Source organism: Cervus canadensis, chromosome 13 (assembly GCF_019320065.1).
Source record: "Cervus canadensis isolate Bull #8, Minnesota chromosome 13, ASM1932006v1, whole genome shotgun sequence".
NCBI lineage: Eukaryota > Metazoa > Chordata > Mammalia > Artiodactyla > Cervidae > Cervus > Cervus canadensis.
The window spans coordinates 54,584,497-54,606,068 of NC_057398.1; the positions used below are offsets into that span (position 1 = coordinate 54,584,497).

The 21,572-nt window shown below is 43.3% G+C and overlaps 2 protein-coding genes across 2 annotated transcripts in view; both read right to left on the reverse strand.

The window, feature by feature from the left end:
• The window catches only part of MTARC1 (mitochondrial amidoxime reducing component 1), a 22,459-nt gene extending 9,455 nt beyond the window's left edge, over positions 1-13,004 (reverse strand). Inside the window, exons 1-6 of the mRNA XM_043485440.1 lie at positions 12,531-13,004; positions 9,028-9,201; positions 3,882-4,044; positions 2,839-2,979; positions 1,067-1,128; positions 908-979 (exon numbers count right to left, since the gene is read on the reverse strand). Of these exons, the coding sequence (XP_043341375.1) occupies positions 908-979; positions 1,067-1,128; positions 2,839-2,979; positions 3,882-4,044; positions 9,028-9,201; positions 12,531-12,802 (884 nt within the window). The 5' untranslated portion in view covers positions 12,803-13,004. The remainder of the gene's footprint in view (positions 1-907; positions 980-1,066; positions 1,129-2,838; positions 2,980-3,881; positions 4,045-9,027; positions 9,202-12,530) is intronic.
• Positions 13,005-14,187: 1,183 nt separating this feature from the next.
• Positions 14,188-21,572, reverse strand: part of MTARC2 (mitochondrial amidoxime reducing component 2) — a 37,970-nt gene continuing 30,585 nt past the window's right edge. The window contains exon 8 of the mRNA XM_043485441.1: positions 14,188-15,046. The gene's annotated coding sequence lies outside the window, so the exon portion shown is untranslated. The remainder of the gene's footprint in view (positions 15,047-21,572) is intronic.

Consider the following 21,572-nt stretch of genomic DNA (forward strand, 5'->3'; position numbering starts at 1 on the left):
CTGTGATCCGGCATTCAAAACGGAAGACCAGGGAAGATGAGCATCACTCTGAGGGTTTCCACCATGTCCTGGCTCCAGATTTGCAGAAAACAGGAGGGTATGGATCATGAATTGTTTTAGCAAATGTACTGCAGGTTGCTTAGAGAAAGTTTAGCGCCTCCCTATCAGAAAATATATTTTCCCCATAATTCCATTACCAAAAGAGCACCTCCATTAATGTTTCAGCTTATAGACTTCCAGCCTTTTAGCTACTCAGGTGAATTTATACATTTTAAAAAGGAAAATAAAATAACAAAAAAGTCAGTACTATATATGCAATTTTGTATTCAGCTTTTTAAAATGAACATTATCATAAATATTGATCTATACAATTTAAACTTACCTGTCACTTTCATTAAAAAATTTTTACTGCGAAAATTTTAACATAAACAAAAAAGTAGAAAAAATAGTGCAGTGAATCCCGACCTAATTGTCACCCAGATTCTGTTTATCAAGATTGACATATTTTTTCATCTGTGCTTTGGCCAAAATTTCAGCACACTCCAGGTATCACCTCACTTCACTCCTGCATACTTCAACAGGTTCCTCCAAAACAGTTGGGCATTTCTTAAAGCACCAGAAAGCCCTTATCACACCTAATGACTTTGTGAGGTCACCTAATGGGAAGTCCATAGTAAAGTTGGTCAAAATATCTGAACCATGTGTTGTTGCTTTTTAACTGGTGTGCTCGGATCACGAATTCTAAATGAAAAGTAAAATTAATTGTGCAAGTAGGCATTCCGAGATCAAAGCACCCAGGAATATTTCCTATATTACCCAGTCACTAGTACCCCCTTCTACTTCAAGAATACTCCTGCATGGTGTTCTCCCTGCTTCTTCGAAGAGATATTAACTGGCATGGTCTCACCTCTTCAGGGTCTCCAGTGGCTCCTTCCTGCTCATGACACCGGTATCCGGGTCCACTGTGGTTAAAATGCACCTGGACACACACACAGGCATCATACACCGGACAAAGCACACAGTCCCCTTCTCCGCCCATTCTCGAGCAGCAGCGCGTGCGTCTCACCTGGAGCAAGCCATCACCCTTTTCAGTTCCACGTCACCAATAAGAAGCTCATTCCATGAGTCCTGGGGCCAAAGCACAGAAGTCCGGTGAGCACTTCGGAGCCCCCAGCCCTGACTCACCCCTGTGAGGGGGATGTCATGGGGTTCGACAGCTCAGCAGCCATTTCCATCAGTGATGGCTGACTTCACATCATGCCTTCCTGTTTCCACCCTCTGCCTTTGATCTGTCAACTCTTTCCCCTGAAACGAAACGCTCCCCTTCCTCTCACTTGTAAAACCAGAATTGAAACTCATCTCTGAAGAATAAATACTGTATGGTGTCACTCATATGTGGAATCTAGAAAAATGGTACAAACTTAATTGCAAAGCAGAGAGATGCTGACATAGAGAACACACGTGGATACCAAGGGGGATGAGAGGGTGAAAGGAATTGGGAGATGGAGGCAGACACATATACACTATTGATATCATGTATAAGATAGACAGCTAATGAGAACCTGTACAGGGAACTCTACTCAATTCTCCTATATCAGAAGGAAATCCAAAAGAGGAGGTCATATAGGTACAAATATAGCTGATTCAATTTGCTATGCAGCAGAAACTTACACAACATTGTAAAGCAACGATACTCTGATAAAAATTTAAAAATAAAAATAAAAAAGAAATTCATCTCCTTCAGGAAGCCTCCCTGACTGACCCTGCCTGACTGGAGGCGGTGGGGAAGTCAAGGGTGGGGGCTGATGCAGGAAGCAGGTGAAACAGAGAAGCGGTTATGGAGAGGGGGGATTACTCTAGGTTGTAGGATATCCTTTCCTACTCACCTAAAATGGATTAAGATCCTTAATCATTGCATCTATTTCCCTTGTATCTCCCCTGAATGGATAGGAACAAATCTAGAGCAGGCCAGTAACCTCACTTCCCTTGGCATCTCCAGAGGAGCATTTATTAATACAAAGCTCTCCAGCCCAGGAAGTTCCTCGGGCGTTTGTCTACGGCCTGGGTCACTGGTGCCTACTCTAAGGACAAATCAAATCAATGGACTGTGCCCCTCAAATCCAGCAGGGGAGACAGCACATACACATAAGAAAAGTGAATGATCAGTATTCCTTTTAAAAGGTCCAGAAAACCAGAGAGAAAGCATTGTCAGACAGCACCCTGGTGCTGATTGATCTGTGCAAGCAAGCCTGGTGCCGGTGGTTTAGAGAAGAGATTTTCAGGCGGCCCTGCTCTGGTCAGGGGAGGTTTTAAGGAAAAGGTGGGATCTGAATTGAGTCTTCCAGGGTGGAAACTTTGAGAGATACAAAAAAACGGTGAGGGACTCAAGGCAATAATAAGAAGGAAGGACGTCTGATTGTGGTCCTGACCATCTTACCCTCACAAAGGGGCTGAAGACAAGAATCCAGAGTTAAAACAAACCGGCCCAGTCCTTTGTTGATCACAAGCCAGAGAGAAAGTTCCAGACCCAGAATTTTAGCTCTAATAGTGTGTATTATTCTTCATATGTGTACTGCAGCTTTTTGATTTTGCTTTTTAATCACAAAATGAGTCTCATATGTTTCACAACAGTCCAAAATGTTGGGCACCTCAGGTTAGAGTGCCCCAGCGTGTTCTGTGTACATTTCTCCACCAGGAGGCACTGTGGTCCCCCCCAAAAATACGCATCCTTCAGAATAACCTAATCAGGCATCAAAGACCCTCACACCTTAAAAAAATTTAAAAAAAAAAAAAAAGCAGTTAAATCCAAGGAAAGGAGCAAGGGAGGCATAGCGTTACCTCTGCAAAGACACCACAGCCTGAAATTACGATATTGGGCCTGAAGTTAGCTGTTTTAACTTTCTTCTCTAGCCTGGAGTTGAGATCTGCCAACGATGCCTCGGAAAGGATCAAGAAGGGACTGGCATCTGAGTACGGGATCTGATGAGGAAAGAAGAATTGTTAGAGCGTGACACACACAAAGGCATTTCTCAGAGGTCACATGGGTCTGGTTCCTGGAAACTTCCACCCCTCCCTCACCCCACCTCCCCACGCAATCTTTCTAAGTATTTCTCTATTTCTTTTTATAGCAAAGTCACAGCAATTCAGAAGCTTTCAATAGCCTTGCAGATAACAGGAACTGCATGATGGAGTGAAGAAAATGGGGTCTTAGAATCCTAGAGCTGCCCCTTTCTCATCCTCCAAACTCTCACAGGTTGATCTTAATAAGGTGGTTGGGTTTGATGACCTCATTAGGTATGATAAAAAATAGTCACTGATTCCACGGATATGTATTTTTCATGAAACCTGCAAATCAACATTCAAAATGGCTGTGGCAATGGTGCCACAAACCATTGTATGTTTCACTCTTAGGATGAATTTTTAAAGCCTTATTCCTTTAAGGGCCAGCCTGGTCATTTTAAATCTGTGGATCTCCATGCCTACACTCATTTGCCCAACTGAGATCTGACACAACATGGCAATCCCAGTGTAAAAAGGCTGGAGTCCTCATGCAATTACAGAGGGACTGGGAAAGATACTGACCTAGAAGAGTTTTGAAGCTATGTTGGCACCAGAAGCTTCTATAAGTAGAAATTTTTGCTCTCGGGCAAAAATGCAAGAGTCCTCCAAATCAAGAAACACAGATGATGCTCCCAAGGGAAGGGCTTTATTTTTTACCAATAGCTTGTGACAAAAGTAACAGCTTTTGTCATAAGAGATCACAAAAGATAAAAGATGAGATCTGAGCTCAGCAGACATGTGCCATGCTCTCCCCTTCCAAGGAAGCCTGCCTTCCACAGGACACACAGTGAAGGCCAAAAACCAAGGGGTGATCCTCTGACCTGGTCCGTGGGTCGGAATGCGTCTTCTACTTGGTGAGAATTTCTCAGTTGCATGTGGGGTTCAAAGTGCACCAGGCGGTAGGGCTGCGTCTTCAGGAAGTTTGTTATCCACTGGGCCGCGGCCTCGCCACAGTCTCTGCCCTCGATCTCCAAGCCGTGCACTCTGCGAGGGGTGGGGACAAAGGACAGGCACGACTTTGACAACCTGGACACCCTGCCACGTCCCGCACAGATCCGAAAGTCTGCACCTCGCTGTGACGTCGCTGTAATTCCTTCATTACCAGGAGATGTCATTTTAGCCTGGCCCTGACTCTGAACCATGTGGAAACCCAATAAAGACAGAATTTCAATCCCTCCTTTCTCCACTTTTTTTATAGTTGATTTACCATATTGGGTTAATTTCAGGTGCACAATACAGTGACTCAGTTTTTTTGCAGATTATACTCCATTATAGGTTATTGTAAGATGTTGGATGTAATTTCCTGTGCTATAGAGTAAATCCTCATTGCTTATCTATTTTATAAACTAGAGATGCAGATGCAGCCTTGTGATGCCTTGCCTGAAAGGAATGCAGGCAGAATAAAATGAAATCATGTGTTTGAAAAGAGAGGGAGTTCTCCAGAAGAAACCTAATGTATTAGTATAAAATAAAATTGCTGCAAGAATGTGGTTTACCCAGTTGGACAGAAATCTTTATTAAAAGGCTGGTATAATGATAATAGGGGCTTCCTAGGTGGCTCAGTAGTAAAGAATCCACCTGCCAATGCAGGAGATGCAGGAGACCTGGGCTGGATCCCTGGGTCGGGAAGATCCCCTGGAGAAAAGAATGACAACCCACTCCAGTATTCTTGCCTGGAGAATCTCGTGGACAGAGGAGCCTGGAGGGGTACAGACCATGGGATCGCGGAGTCGGACACTACTGAGCGACTAACACTTCCTTCCTTCCATATTTCAGGTTTTTTGAAAGTTGAATCAATTTAAAGAAAAACATCAAGTAAGTAAGTAAGTGGTTTATAATTCAACATAAATCATGATCATGTTTTGAAAATGCTGAAGTTCGGGAAAGAGGACAGAGTCAAGGGACCTATGTCTTCTATATGAAATGTCCACTTAGTTCCTCTGCCCATTTTTTAATTGGATTGTTTGAGTTTTTATCCTGTTGAGTTATTAACCCCTTACCAGATACATGTTTTGCAAATATTTCTTCTCATTTTGCTGATAGTTTTCTTTGTTGTACAGAAGTTTTTTAGTTTGATGGAGTCCTATTTATTTATTTTTGCTTTTCTTGTTTGTGCTTCTCATATCTAAAAAATCTCTGCCAACCAGGGAAGCCCTTTCATCACATTGGTTGATAGCAAATCTCTCCCAGATTTGGGAATTTCTTAGCTTCAAATAATCTTTCTGCCACCTTCTATTTCTCTTCTCCTTCAGGAACTCCAATAATTCACAAATTGTTTCTTTTAATGACATCCCATAGACCACATAGGTTTTATTCACTCTTTTTTGTTGTTCTTTTCTGACTAGATAATTTCAAAGATCCTGTGTTTATTCTCACAGATTCTTTCCTTCGCTTGATCCATTCGGCTGTTGATGCACTCCACTGCATTTTTAATTTCATTCATTTTATTCTTCCCCTCCAGAATTTCTGTCATTTTGTCCACTTATCGTTTCCGTGATTTAATCAAATTGTCTTTCTATGTTTTCTTATATATCACTGAGGGTCTTTAAAACAGCTATTTTCAGTTAATTGGGCACATCACAGATCTCCGTGTCTTTGAAATAGATTAGTGAAAAATTATTACGATTCTTTGGTGATATAATGTTTTAATGATTTTTTTGCATTCCTTAGAGTTTTGTGGTGCTGGCTTTGCATCTGAAGTAGCACTCACCTCCTCCAGTCTTTACCAACTGTTTTCCAGAGAGAAACACCTTGTGTCAGTCCTGGTGGGGATTCTGAGGCTTTCTCAGGCCTTCTCTGGATACACCTACTCCATGCTTCTTGCTCTCTTAAATGGCAGAATTTTTACGCTTGTTTGCTTTCTCTCAATCCTGAAACCCATCAGGCCAAATGCTGTCAGATTCCCTTTCTCCCTTCAAAAGTGGCACCAAAGCTTAAGTTTGTGGTCTTTCCTGGCCCTGCAGATTTAAGCTACCTTCCTGTACGTGCTCACTGCCATATAGTGCTGTCTGCCAAAGTTTGTCAGAAATGCAACCGGGAGCCAGCCAAAGTTGGCGGTGATGTGGGTGAGGCATGCTAAGAACTGGGGGTACCTATGGGGCCAACTGGGGGTGTCAATTGAAAAAATGCACAACATGAGGGCTGCAAGTTCAGTTTAATTTGGGGACTTACTGAGGACTATGGCCCAGGAGACAGCCTCTCAGATAGCTCTGAGGAAATGCTCCATAGAGGTGGGGGGAGGTCTATTCGTATGTGATTTTGGTGATGGAGCATTTGTGCGATCAAGCACACATCTTAGTAGAAGGTTGCTGCAAGTCACAAGGGGCAGATTTAATTGATTTTTTAGGTATGAGAAGATATGAGAATTTGGGCTCATAAAATCTCCTGAAAACATCTATCTGAAAGCTGTGAAAACAAGTGTAGTGACTATGATCATGAATTTTTGAAAGTTTTGGCCCTCCAAACACATCAGAAATCTTTAGGAAAGTGAGCTGAAGTTACAGCTCCTTCACAAGAGAATAGCCTGGGTTGCTAAAGGAAATCTAAGTTCAAAGGATTTTTGGCATCTTTTATCTATCGCACGTCTAAGCCTTCTTATTTTGCAATTTCCAAACATGCCCTTGTGTCGTCTTTGGGGGAATAAACCAAAAGCCTGTATGGGAGCAGGAAAAGCTTCCACATAATTCCAAGTGAACCAACAGTTAAATGACAAAAACTGTTAACCACAAGAAATTATGGGTAAATATCTCACCCTGGCAGGCAAGCAGGAACCAGAATATGGAGAAACATGAAATGCACATTGCAATAGGCATATTAAAAAGTCTGCCTCAGGCAATCAAAAATACAAATTAAATCAGTAAGAAATTACCGTTTTTTCTCACAAAAATGGCAAAAGATTTTTGAACATAATGGTCAAAAAGAAATGAGACACATGACCTGCTGGTAAATATATACATGGTATAACCACTCTGCAAAATGATTTAGCAGTATATACATATATATGCATGTATATATATCTATATAGTATATAGATATATCTATCAAATGTCTACAGGAGGGCTTCCCCGTGACCCAACGGTAAAAAAATGCACCTGACGATGCAGGAGACACAGATCGGGGAAGATCCTATATACTGCGGAGCAACTAAGTCCATGAGCTAGCCCTCTAGAGTTTGGGAGCTGCAGCTACTGAAGTCCGCATACCCTAGAGCCCATGCTCAGCAACAGTAGAAGCCACCGCAATGAAAAGCCCACGCACCACAGCTAGCGTAGTCCCTGCTCGCTGCAATTATATAAAGTCCATGCAACAAAGACCTAGCACAGCCAAATAAATAAATAAAAGTCTACAGGAGTCATACTCTTGTTGGTGAAACCACTGCTAAATTTTCCCTAAGGAAATAATAAACAATATGAACAAGAGATTTATGCCAAGTTATTCATCACATTATTCTTCATAACCTAGAGAAAAACTGAAAACAATCCAAATGTTTAATCTTGGGGACATGTCAAAAGGCATTCAAAGACATTCATGGGATGAAATATCACACCAACATGAAAATGGTATGTTTGAAGACTTTTTTAACAATCTGAAAAATACTCAACATGTCCACTTAAGTATGTGAACCATATTCAAGACAGTCTTCTGTACTATTTCAATGGTTTTAAAAGTATTAGCGATTAGAGACAGAAAGAAGATATGTCAAAATACGAATTATAGATGTCTCAGAAGGGTTTTGTTTTCTTTTTTTTTTTTGTTTGGTATTTTCCAATTTTAAACAATGAATATGCATAAATTTTATAATCAGAAAAACCAGCAAAATGTTGTTGAGTCTCTAAGTCGTGTCCGACTCTTTGCATTCCCATGGATTGTAGTAGTCACCAGCCTCATTCTATCCATGGGATTTTCCAGGCATGAATACCGGAGTGGGTTGCATTTCCTACTCCAGGGGATCTTCCTGACCCAGGGATTGAACTCGAGTCTCCTGTATTAGCAGGCAGATTCTTTACTGCTGAGCCACGAGGGAAGCCCCAAATTAAAATTAAAACATTATATTTAAAATTCTGATATTATGGAAATTATATTAATTTTGCATTTTATGAGTTTTGGGGTGTCTTTAGACTTTTTAGGTAACTTCCTTTTTTTTCCAATCAACTAGCTACATTTTTTGATGTGATATTATTCTCTATAATAGGCTGTGGACTAATTTAGCATTCATGTTGCATTTTAATTCAAAAGGCAGTCATTATTAGAACAGTATAATTAGATTACATTTGACTTTCCCGTAATAAGATTTTAAAAAACCCAACTCTAGACATGATTCCTTACGACAGAGCCATTTTTCCTGGAATAATTGCCCCCTTGTCCTTCTGATGTTAAGGAAAGAGCCTCTGTACAGAGCAGCCTCCTGGCTGAATATCTACTCTCACTATGACAAGGACCCCTGGACATATGCAGGTCAGGTCACTCTTCTGATTGCAGACATTCTTGTCTATTCTGGAAGTTCCTTTCATTAGGACTAAATATCATGGGCCATATAGCCATTTATGACTCCTTCCATAACTCAGATTTGGAAAGTTCCCAGTCTTTCCTAGCAACACAGAGATGATTCCAAGGTAATACATGGATCTAACCTCACCTCTTCTAGGATCCTCTCTCCACGCCTTCTGCCCCAATTTGCATCCTTTATCCACTGGTGATGTTATGTCAATATGCCTTTGTTCCCATAGTTTACTGCAAAAGACTTTTCTTTCTCTGCTCCACATCGACACATATTTTTTCTGAAGTTGCCCCCTTTCCCACCTTCTTTTAGATCATGACCACGTTGAGAACTTGACCCTACATATGGTCCATCTGCAATCAATAGTTAATTATTGATAGCATTTCTCTGAATTCCCTCCACAGCCCACAGCTTGCCAAAACCGTACGAAGACATATTCATGTCAAGATCAAGGTCTAGCCTTCCCTTACCTGCACTTGAGCACCACATTTGTGGTGGGCGTCTTGATGGGCAGCTGCAGGTCCTTGGTGTAGGCCGCACTGAGGGTCAGCGCGTCACCCTCACAGGTCAGGGAGATCAGGACCAAGCGGGGCTCCTGTCGCGCTGTGACCATGTTCCCCTCTTTGTTGATCACAAGCCAAAACCTGCCATTTTCAAAACACAAGATATGCATGGACCACCATGCCAGAGAGCCAGTCTCTGGGGGAGCTTCAGGGGTGCACTGTCATCTTTGATTTCCTCGCTGTAAGCCTGGTGTTCCTGTGTGTCTGTCTGTCTGTCCTAAACATCAGTTCATCAGTCCAGCAAGACTGAATCTGTCAGTTCATTTCACAGTGTTTAATAATCACTCATGCGTCGAACAAAATATCTGCAGAACATTCTGAGCTCCTTGATGGCACAAAAATCAAAGAAGTTGCATCTTCATCTCACTTGCCCTAAGTAGATGATATCTCAGAGAAAGACGAGGAAGCATTGTGTCTGGCACCAGGAGGCATTCCTGCTGGTGGAAGCAAGACACTGCTTATTGTCCGCAGACTGTGGAGTCCAGCTGAACAGCCATCAAGGCCACTTACCCTTCGCCAAATCCACTCCCACCTTTCAAAAAACTTAATGTTTCAGTAATCAGAGCTGTGACTTCTGCAATTTGTCAAAAGGGCTATTGTTAATGTGGGCAATATTCTTTTCTGGCTCAATACTCAGAGTCTAGAGGTACTTCCCAGAACAAAGAGAAATCGAGAAAGAAGAGCAATAGAATGAACTGTTTCCAGGAAAAAAAAAAAAACTTAGGCATTTGCATAGAGGGCGCTTCAGCTACCCAGGAAGCTAGACACAGTAACATTTTGGTCATTTCCATTCATTCTAAACAGAAAGACCCTGACGCTGGGAAAGATTGAAGGCAGGAGGAGAAGGGGACAACAGAGGATGAGATGGTTGGATGGTCAGAAAGACCCTGACGCTGGGAAAGATTGAAGGCAGGAGGAGAAGGGGACAACAGAGGATGAGATGGTTGGATGGCATCACCAACTCAATGGACATGAGTTTGAGTAAACTCCAGGAGTTGGTGATGGACAGGGAGGCCTGGTGTGCTGCAGTCCATGGGGTCACAGAGTCAGACACAACTGAGTGACTGAACTGAACTGAAGATTCACACTGAGTGGAATGATTATGACAAGAGTCAGCTTGTGTTTCTTTTTTTCTTTTGCGTGTATCTTTTTTTTGGCCATTCATTTTTTTTAATTTTTCATTTTCTTAATTTTTATAATGTTGTGCTGGTTTCTCTCATACAACAATGCAAATCAGCTGTAATTATACACACATTCCATCCCTCCAGAGCCTCCTTCCCCTCCCGCCATCCCATCCCTCCAGTTCATCACAGAGTGCCAGACTGGGCTGCCCATGCTACACAGCGACTTCTCACCAGCTATCCATCTTACACCTGATAGTGTCTATACATTGATGCTACTTTCTCCATTTGTCCCACTCTCTCCCTCCCCAAAGATCCACAGACTTAAGTAAAAAATATGGTAGATAATTAAGATCACCACCTCCAGCAGGTGGCTGAGTTGCTCAGCCCTGCTAAAAAATAAACTTAGTGTAAATCCTGTCCTAAAGGAACTTCCTCTTATCGGTTCTTCATCCGGGACACAGTTCTATCCTGGGTCAGATCCCTGGTACCACCACTTGAATATTCTTTCTGCTAATCCTTCCTTGTAATGGTGGTAGTCTGATATTTCTAAAATACAAATCTATTCATGTCACCCTCGTGCAAAGTTCCCCCATAGTTAAATTTTTAGAATAAAACCCTAACTCTTCTGCAAGACCCTTTACAATCCAGCTGCCCTCCCAGTCATTCTCACCATCCGTGATCTCACATATGCCAGCCTTTCTTTTCCTTTTCAATTTTTTCACTGTGGTAAAATACACACAGCATAAAATATCCAACATATTCTTAGGCATATACCCAGAAGAACTAAAAGCAGGAACTCAAATAGGTACTTGCGCACCAATGTTCACTGCAGCATTATTCATGATGCCAAAAATAAAAACAATGCAAATCTCCAACAACAGAGAATGGATATGAAAAAAATAGGATCTGAACCATATTTAAGCACACAATTCAGTGGCATTAAATAATTTCACAATGTTGTGCAACCATCACCACTATCTATTTCCAGAACCTTTTCATCATCTCAAACAGACACTCAGTATCCATGAAGCAATAATTACCTATTTCATTCCCATCTGGCCCCTGCCCCTGGCTATCTCTAATCCACTTTCCCTGTCTATGAACTTGTCTATTCTAGGTATTTCATATAACTGGAATGATACAGTGTTTGTCCTTTTGTCTCTGGCTTATTTCACTTAACATAATGTTTTCAAGATCTATGCTGTAGCATGGATCAGAACTTCATTCCTGGGTAAATAATAGTCCAGTGTGTATAGACCACATTTTCAGTTCCAGCTAGGAAGTCCTTCCACCCGCTCCTTCCTCTGGCTTCCCGGGCACTTGTCACATTGAGTCAATTATCATCTAGGACTGCAAGCCTGTGTTTGCTTCTCTTTATCACATTTTCTGATGAGATGATAACAAAAACAGCTCACCTTTCCACTGCCTCATGAATTACCCTCTGGGCAGCCAGAAGAGGGAAATTTACAGCCTGCATCAGTCCTGCCTGTAACTGTTCCCTGCAGAAACTGAGGACTGGTCTGGGAGGGAGTCTAAAGTGCAGCCTTACAGTGAGGCTGAAGCCAGACCCAGAAGAGGACAAAGCTGCTTGCTCTGGGCCCCGGCAATCTTTGCTGAACCCCAGGAATTCACACAGGTCATGACCACCCAGGTAGAATAAAACCAGGGTTTACAAAGCACCAGCATGCTAAAGGAAACAAGAACCATGATTCCACTCACGACGGTGTGGCTCTGAACCTGAGAGTTCTTTTTACCCATAAAAGAGTGCATGAGAGAATTAGAGAAAATAACATAAGCAATAGCACTTTTTAAGCTGCAAGAAGCTTAAGCTTTAACTGCTATTATTACGATTATGTGCTCCACCTTGGTGTGCTCCTTGAAGGCTGGGCTCCAAGGCTCCTTGTGTCCCCAAGTTCTCAAGAGATAATTGCTAAAAATAGAGTGGCCGGGACGAAGCCTGTGAAGCTCGCGTTTCCCGCTAAACTAAGTTGAAGTCTGCTCGCGCACCGGCGGACACCTGGGGACAAATGGGAAGATGCCGCACTTACTCTGGAGCGCAAGCCGTGAGAGAGCCGGTGGGAGGTGGAAATAAAGCCATATCCCCAAGGCGGGTCGGGACCCTGGGTCTGCCTTAGGCAGGTGATGGCCCCCTTTTCTCTTTTTCCTTGCCTCCCTCCGTCATCCCCCTCGCCAGATCCCATTTTGTAAGGGAAGGATCCTGCAGGCCTCCGCCGCTCCCGCTGGCGTTCTGAGCCCATCCCGCGCTGTTCCCGCGCCCGGCCCTACCTGTCCCGCAGGTGGCCGCTGCGCAGCCCCAGGGCCGTGCACTCGGCCGCGTCCACCGACACGCCCTTGCAGGACTTGACCGGGTAGATCCACAGCTCGCTCACCGTGCCCACCTGCTGCAGCCGCCGGCGCCGCCTGGACCGCGCGCGGCGCCAGGTGACGGCTCCCAGCGCCACCGCCGCCAGTCCTAGGGCGGCCACCCCCAGCCAGCGGGGCCCGGGCGGCGCGGAGAGGCCCGGGCGGGCCAGAGCCGAGGAGCCGGCGGCGCCCATGACCCAACGATCGCGGGCGCGGAGGGGCCTCCGGCGGGGCCCACCAAGGACGCGCCAACCTGAGCCGGGCGGGAGCGCGCCCGCCGCCCGGGGCTGCTGGGGGAGGTGCGGCCCTTGGCCCGGAGTCCAAAGAAAGGACGACTTCTGACCCCTTTCCGGCCGATCGGAAGGTCGCGTCCTTCTCCCGAGGGGTGGCCCGGGGGAGCTGCGGGTGGGAGGGGGGAGCACCTCCCACCGCCTCCTCCACTTCCGCCGCCTACGGCTGCAAAGCGAAGTACCCTCCCCCATGATCGCTAAGAATGACCATTTTATTTACGTATTTGTGGGTTGTTTATTTAACCTAAATTTTTTTTTAAGAGTTCGCAGGACGCATCAGGCAGCCGGCAGATCCCTTTCTTGGGAATAAGGAGCAACGGGCACCCGGTGGCCTTCGCAGGGTGCCTGGCTGCCTTCAGCCACTCCCCTCATCTGCGGGCTGCTGGGGCCGGGGAGCTTTAGGCGGGTGGGAATCTGAGGGCGAGACAGGAGACTAGGGTCTCAGGACCTGCAAGCCCAGGTATTCAGGGCCGCAGCCGGCAGCTCCGAACAGCAAAGCCGAGCAGAGACTGCCCTCTATAGGACTGCACACTTGGCTGGCTCCTCCAGACACAAAGCCTCAGAGATGCAGTTGCATTTGCCAGGAAGCCTGGCTACGAGCACAAGGTCCCGAGGCTTCTTCAAGGCAGCAGGGAATGTCCTGGGCAACCCTTTCGAACTGTGGTGCCAAAGACTCTTGAGAGTCCCTTGGACAGCAAGAAGAACGAACCAGTCAATCCCAAAGGAAATCAACCCTGAATATTCATTGGAAGGACTGATGCTGAAGCTGAAGCTCCAATACTTTGGCCACCTGATGCGGAAGAGCTGACTCACTGGGAAAGATTTAAGGCAGGAGAAGGGGCCACAGAGGATGAGATGGTTGGATGGCATCACTCACTCAATGGACATGAATTTGAGCAAACGCAGGGAGATGATGAAGGATGGGGATGCCTGGCGTGCTGCAGTCCATGGGGTCACAAAGAGTGGGACATGACTTGGCAACTGAACAATAACAACAAATCCTTGTAAGGCACTGAGGTCAGGCTCTTGTCACGAAATCAGGCCATGTTTGGGACTTTCCTGGTGGCTCAGTGGTTGAGAATCCACCTGCTGGCGCAGGGGATATGGGTTTGATCCCTGGTAAGGGAACTAAGATCCCACATGCAGCAGGGGCAACTAAGCCCAGGCGCTGCAGCTACAGAGAACTCCACCCACTACAGTGAAGGGCCTGTATGCTGAAACTAAGACCCAACGCAGCCAAAAATAAATAAATAGATAAATATTTTTAAAAAGAAATACCAAAGAAAAAGTACAATTGAGAATCACATTTATTCAATATATTCAATGATATTCAAGAAAACACAAAATTATAGGTGAGTTCATTCATTCACATGTTACATCAGTGAGAATTCTTGTTTAGTTATACCAGAATAGTTCAAAAATTACTTGCATCTAAAAAAAAAAACAGGTTCATGATTCCTTCCTCCTATTGTTATTCTCAAAATTCCTTTTGCTTTCAAACCCCATTCTCTTCTTTATCATACTTGGAATTTGCACTGTTTGTCCCTGTCAGTTACAATTACTTTTACATGGCTTAACAGAGGCATAATCAAATCAAGAAACAAAGTCTGCAGAATAATTTCCATTTCAAATACAACACAATTCCATAATGATGGGGGCAAAACCACATGAGCAAAACTCAACAGGACTCAATGGCAATGTTAAACCCAATAAGATGGATTTGTGTGTTAACGTGTTAAGGCACACTGGAAATCTTTTGTTTCCCATTTTTCCTAAAATACACAATAATACATAATAAAATATAAACATTCAGAAGAAAATTGTAGCTTTTCAGTTGATTCTTTCAACTTTCTTTACTCATCAGTATTAACGTCAGGGACTGAAGAAGTGTAATAGCTACCATCACATTCCAAATAATTTTATGGACAATTGTATTTATTTTAAAAGTCTTCATTACCTAAAACCTATATGCGTTCTTATTCCCAAATCACCTTTAATACTTTCCTTGTATTAACTCAGAACATTCGTAACTCCAAAAAGAGGTTCATTTCCAGGATGAAATTACCGGCTGGGTAATAAGGATTTGCCCAGATAGTGGTGCTGCTGCGGTCATAAAAGTGCTGATCAATGCCTCTCAGATGCTGAAATCTGAATAAATTGTAAGAGTCTCTGATTATTTTTTTTCTCTTATCAGTCACAAGTAATTCACACATGCACAAACCAGTCACTTATTAAGGTTAAAATGCAGGAAATATAAAGTATGTCCCGCACCAAGTGACCCTGGCAAAGGCCAGAGCCAAGGATCTTTCTCACATAACAAGTTGGGGGCGGGTGGGAAGAATCGTTTTGAAAGCAATTGGTCAAAATGCTGAAAAAATGCCTATACCCCACAAGTCAATAATTCCTCTTTAGAAATCTAACTTATAGGAAAAAATCTTACAATGTTCTACATACAACAATGTGTATGTGCTCAGTCACTCAGTCCTATCCGAGTCTTTGCTACCCCAGGGACTGTAGCCCACCAGGCTTCTCTGTCCATGGGATTCTCCAGGCAAGAATACTGGAGTGGGTTTCCATTTCCTTCTCCAGGGGATCTTCCCAACCCAGGGATTGAACCCGTATCTCTGTGTCTCCTGCATTGGCAGGTGGATTCTTTACCACTGAGCTACCTGGGAAGCCACAACTGTGTCTACTAGAATTTTACTGGTAACAAAATTGGATTATAGCCTGAGTGTCAAATAGTATAAAGTGGTCTTTACAAAGTGTCATGTAACATTAGGAAGCCATCAAAAATGACCTTTGAACATGCTGGAGGACTATGAAAAAGCTTATGATACATGGCTTATAATTCCTAGATACATATTTATAAGCTCACAGTTCATAGATATACATGTATACGTGTGACATATGGTATGTGGACAGGAAATGCTGCCTGCCCTTTCAGTAAAAAAAAATGTTGCCCACCAACCCAGTTTTACAAGAATCAAGCCATTTGTCCTTGCAGCTGCCCAAGGAAGGTGTGCCCTGAGGGCAATTCAGGATGGAGAAAAAGAGCATTCTGTGCTTTAGGCCCTGGCCCTAGATAGTTAAGATGAATATCTAAGGAATCATTTCAATGAGCTCAGATTCCTGCATCTTCTCAAACATAGAAAAGTACTAAAATCATTAACTTGAGATTTCTATTCTTTGTGATTACCAGTAATCCTTGGATGTTCGACTACAAGTGTCAGACTCCTCCCTTACCTCTTTGGAGCAGTTCCTCAGAGCTACCTGAGAGGCTGTCTCCCAGGTTATAGTCCTCAGTAAGATCCTCCAATAAGATTTCACTCACAACTTTTAGGCTGTGCATTTTTCTTTAGTCAACAGATCCATATTTGTATATATAAATTATATACAATAAATACTTGTATTATATATGACATATATGATTCTATCATACAGATTATGATATATCATATAGATCATGGCTACCTTAAACAGACAAAAAACAACCAAAATAAAATTTACAAACAGTAACAATGGGCAATTTTTTCTTCTACATTTCTGGTGTCTTCAACATTTGCTGTGATGATCATGAATTGCATTTATAATGGAACATATAAGCTTCTATATAACTGTATTTTAAAAGGACCAAAAAAACCAACTCAAGTAACCCTTGTGCAAGTAGTAACAGCTATTTTTTTTACTGACTTTAATCAACCTGTTGGAAAAAGGAGACCCTCCAGAATCAGAAAGCATAGTAGGATCACCATCAAAGTAAAGGGGCAAGGTTATTGTTTTTAAAGCCCAACAGAAATGCCCACCAGAGAGGAAGCCCCTGGTAGGCAGTAGGGATGACTAGATACCATGTCCCCCAGGTGGGACTCTGAGGGGCTGACACTTGACCCTCATGAAGTGGAAGCATGTTTAGAGCAAAGAAGCAGGAGACAGCCATCAGGAAGCACTCGGGGTCTGTGCAGGGGAGTGGTGATGAAAAAGCTAAAAGGGAACTTAGGACCAAAGGTCAAACAGCACCTGTGGCATGCTGACAGTCTGGGCTCTCCACACTGACTCTCTGCACCTGTGACCTCCACCCCACTTAGGTCACATGCTGTCACACCTGCCTGACCTTTCATCTCTTTCCTGCCTCCAGTCCGTCCCCCACACAGCTCTCAGAAAGACCTTCCAAAAGCCCCGTTTTTTAACATATTATTTATTTGGTTGTTGGGTCTTAGTTGCAGCAGGCAGGATCTTTCACTGTGGCTCACGGAGTCTATAGTTGCGGCACATGGGCTCAGTTCAGCTCTGCAGCTTGTGGGATCTTAGTTCCCTGACCAGGGTTAGAACTCGAGTCCCCTGCATTGCACAGCAGATGTTTAACCACTGGACCACCAGGGAATTCCCTTAAGCACCTTTAACAGGCTTCACGGGTCCTCTTAGTTGACCCGAGTCTTTGTTTATTGCCCTTTGAAATGCTGATTATCACATCTACCTCATGGAGACCCTACAAGAACTGGAAAAGGCAACATGTTATCTTAGGCTCTCTAACACAAGGTCTCCTGGGAGTGGAGACAACTGGAAACAGCTAGGTGTGAGCAAAACACGGGTGTTCCTTGCTTCCAACCACTGCAACACAAAAGGATCTGACTTTGAGGGGATTTGAGACTGAGCAATACAGTGGAGTATCCATCAGAGGGCAGATAGAATGGAAACCACAATTACAGAAAACTAACCAAACTGACCAGTTGGATCACAGCCTTGTCTAAGTCAAAGAAACTATGAGCCATGCCATGTAGAGTTCTGACAAAACATGGTCCACTGGAGAAGGGAATGGCAAACCACTTCAGTATTCTTGCCTTGAGAACCCCATGAACAGTATGAAAAGGCAAAAAGATAGGATACTGAAAGATGAACTCCCCTGGTTGGTAGATGTCCAATATGCTACTGGAGATCAGTGGAGAAATAAATCCATAAAGAATGAAGAAGCTGAGCCAAAGAAGAAACAACGCCCAGTTGTGGATGTGACTGTAAAGTCTGGAAGTAAAGTCTGATGCGGTAAAGAACAATATTGCATAGGAACCTGGAATGTTAGGTCCATGAATCAAGGTAAATTGGAAGTGGTCAAACAAGAGATGGCAAGAGTGAACATCGACATTTTAGGAATCAGTGAACTAAAATGGACTGGAATGGGCGAATTTAATTCAGATGACCATTATATCTACTACTGTGGGCAAGAATCCCTTAGAAGAAATGGAGTAGCCCTCACAGTCAACAAAAGAGTCTGAAATGCAGTACTTGGATGCAATCTCAAAAACGAAAGAATGATCTCTGTTTGTTTCCAAGGCAAACCATTCAATAGTAATCCAAGTCTATACCCCAACCACTAATGCTGAAAAAGCTGAAGTTGAATGGTTCTGTGAAGATCTTCAGACCTACAATGGTTCTGTTCTAGACCTACAAGCTCTAGAACAAAAAAAGATGACCTTTTCATCACAGGGGACTGGAAAAGTAGGAAGTCAAGAAACACCTGGAGTAACAGTCAAATTTGGCCTTGGAGTACAGATGAAGCAGGGCAAAGGCTAATAGAGTTTTGCCAAAAGAACACACTGGTCATAGCAAACACCCTCTTCCAACAACACAAGAGAAGACTCTACACATGGACATCACCAGATGGTTAATACTGAAATCAGACTGATGATATTCTTTGCAGCCACAGATGGAAAAGCTCTATACAGTCAGCAAAAATAAGACCAGGAGCTGACTGTGGCTCAGATCATGAACTCCTTATTGCCAAATTCAGACTTAAATTGAAGAAAGTAGGGAAAACCACTAGACCATTCAAGTAGGACCTAAATCAAATCCTTTATGATTATACAGTGGAAGTGACAAATAGATTCAAGGGATTAGAGCTGATAGATAGAATGTCTGAAGAACTATGGACAGAGGTTCATAATATTATATAGGAAGCAGTGATCAAAACCATCCCCAAGAAGAAATGCAAAAAGGCAAAATGGTTGTCTGAGGAGGCCTTACAAATAGCTGAGAAAAGAAGAGAAGTGAAAAGCAAAGGAGAAAAGGAAAGATATTCCCATTTGAATGCGGAGTTCCAAAGAAAAGCAAGGAGAGATAAGAAAGCCTTCCTCAGTGACGAATGCAAAGAAACAGAGGAAAACAATAGAATGGGAAAGACTAGAGATCTCTTCAAGAAAATTAGAGATACCAAGGGAACATTTCATGCAAAGATGGGCACAACAAAGGACAGAAACAGTATGGACCTAACAGAAGCAGAAGATACTATGAAATATGCAGTGCTTCCTTTTCAGTAAGTCACTCAGTCATGTCCAAAACTCTTTGCAATCCCATGCACTGTAGCCTGCCAGGTTCCTCTATCCATGGGATTCTCCAGGCAAGAATACTGGAAAGGGTTGCCATTTCCTCCTCCAGGGGATCTTCCCAACCCAGGGATCAAACCCAGGTCTTCCACATTGTAGGCAGACTCTTTACTGTCTGAGCCACTAGCGAAGTCACATATTAAGAAGAGGTAGCAAGAATACACAGAAGAACTAAATACACAGAAGAACAAAACAGATTTTAATGACCCAGATAACCATGATGATGTGATCACTCACCCAGAGCCAGACATCCTGCAGTGTGAAGTCAACTGGGCCTTAGGAAGCATCACTAAGAACAAAGCTAGTGGAGGTGATGGAATTGTAGCTGAGCTATCACAAACCCTAAAAGATGATGCTGCGAAAGTGCTGCACTCAATATGCCAGCAAATTTGGAAAACTCAGCAGTGGCCACAGGACTGGAAAAGGTCAGTTTTCATTTCAATCCCAAAGTAAGGCAATGCCAAAGAATGTTCAAACTACCACACAATTGCACTCACCTCACACGCTAGCAAATACTCAAAATTCTCCAAGCCAGGCTCCAACAGTACGTGAACTGAGAACTTTCACATGTTCAAGCTGAATTTAGAAAAGACAGAGGAACCAGAGATTAAATGGCCAACATCCATTGGATCATAGAACAAACAAGAGAATTCCAAAAAACATCTACTTCTGCTTTATTGACTATGACAAAGCCTTTGACTGTGTGGATCACAACAAACTATGGAAAATTCTTCAAGAGATGGGAATACCAGACCATCTTACGTGCCTCCTGAGAAATCTGTATGCAGGTCAAGAAGCAACAGTTAGAACCAGACATGGAACAACGGACTGGTTCCAAATTAGGAAAGGAGTACGTCAAGGCTGTGTATTTTCACCTTGCTTAGTTATATGCAGAGTACATCATGCCAAATGCTGGACTGGATGAAGCCCAAGCTGGAATCAAGATTGCCAGGAGAAATATCAATAACCTCAGCTATACAGTTGATACCATCCTTAGGGCAGAAAGCAAAGAGGAGCTAAAAAAAAAAAAAAACCTCTTGATGAAAGTGAAAGAGGAGAGTGAAAAAGCTGGCTTAAAACTCAACATTCAAAAAACTAAGATCATGGCATCTGGTCCCATCACTTCATGGCAAATAGATGGGGAAACAATGAAAATAGCAACAGACTTTATTTTGGGGGGCTCCAAAATCACTGCAGATGGTGACTGCAGTCATGAAATTTAAAGAGGCCTGATCCTTGGAAGAAAAGCTATGACCAACCTAGACAGCATATTAAAAAGCAGACAACAAAGGTCCATCTAGTCAAAGGTATGGTTTTTCCAGTGGTCATGTATGGATGTGAGAGTTGGACTATAAAGAAAGCTGAGCGCCAAAGAATTGGTGCTTTTGAACTGTGGTGTTGGAGAAGACTCTTGAGAGTCCCTTGGACTGCAAGAAGATCCAACCAGTCCATCCTAAAGGAAATAAGTCCTGAATATTCATTGGAAGGACTGATGGTGAAGCTGAAACTCCAATACTTTGGCCACCTGATGCAAAGAACTGACTCATTGGAAAAGACCCTGATGCTGGGAAAGACTGAAGGCAGGAGAAGGGGACAACAGAGGATGAGATGGTTGGATGGCATCACCGACTTGATGGGCATGAGTTGGAGCAAAGTCCAAGTGTTTGTGATGGACAGGGAAGCCTGGGGTGCTGCAGTCCACGGGGTAGCAAAGAATTGGACATGACAGAGCGACTGAACTGAACACAGTGGACCCCTAATTGCTAAGGTACCTCTGAGACCACTGGTTCCTTCAAATGCAAACAACATGTGAAAGATGCTGGCTTAGGCATCAGTCCGGGTCCAGTCAATGGTAGCCTGACCAGCAGGAATACAGAATCAGGTCAAGTTAGATGACTCAGGCTTGAGCCCACTTTCCCCAGATGCTTTTAGAAATGGCAGGTACTCGGGAATTTCACAAGCTTTTCTGCAGTATTTACCGTAATTGGTCAAATCCAAAGTACATCAGTCATAAGATAACAGCATTATTTTGTGCACATTAAGGTTTTTCTAAAAGACATCTTGAGGGACTTCCCTGGCTGTCCAGTGGCTAAGACTCCAAGCTCCCAATGCAGGGGGCCCAGGTTCAATCCCTGGTTAGGGAATTAGATCCCATATACCATAACTAAGAGTTTGCATGCTACAACAAAGATCAAAGATCCCTCATGCCACAAGACCAAGCACAATCAAATAAAAATTTTGTATTAAAAAAAAGAAGACTTTAAAATGTTATAAGAAGTTTTATGATCTCAGAGGTTTTAAAA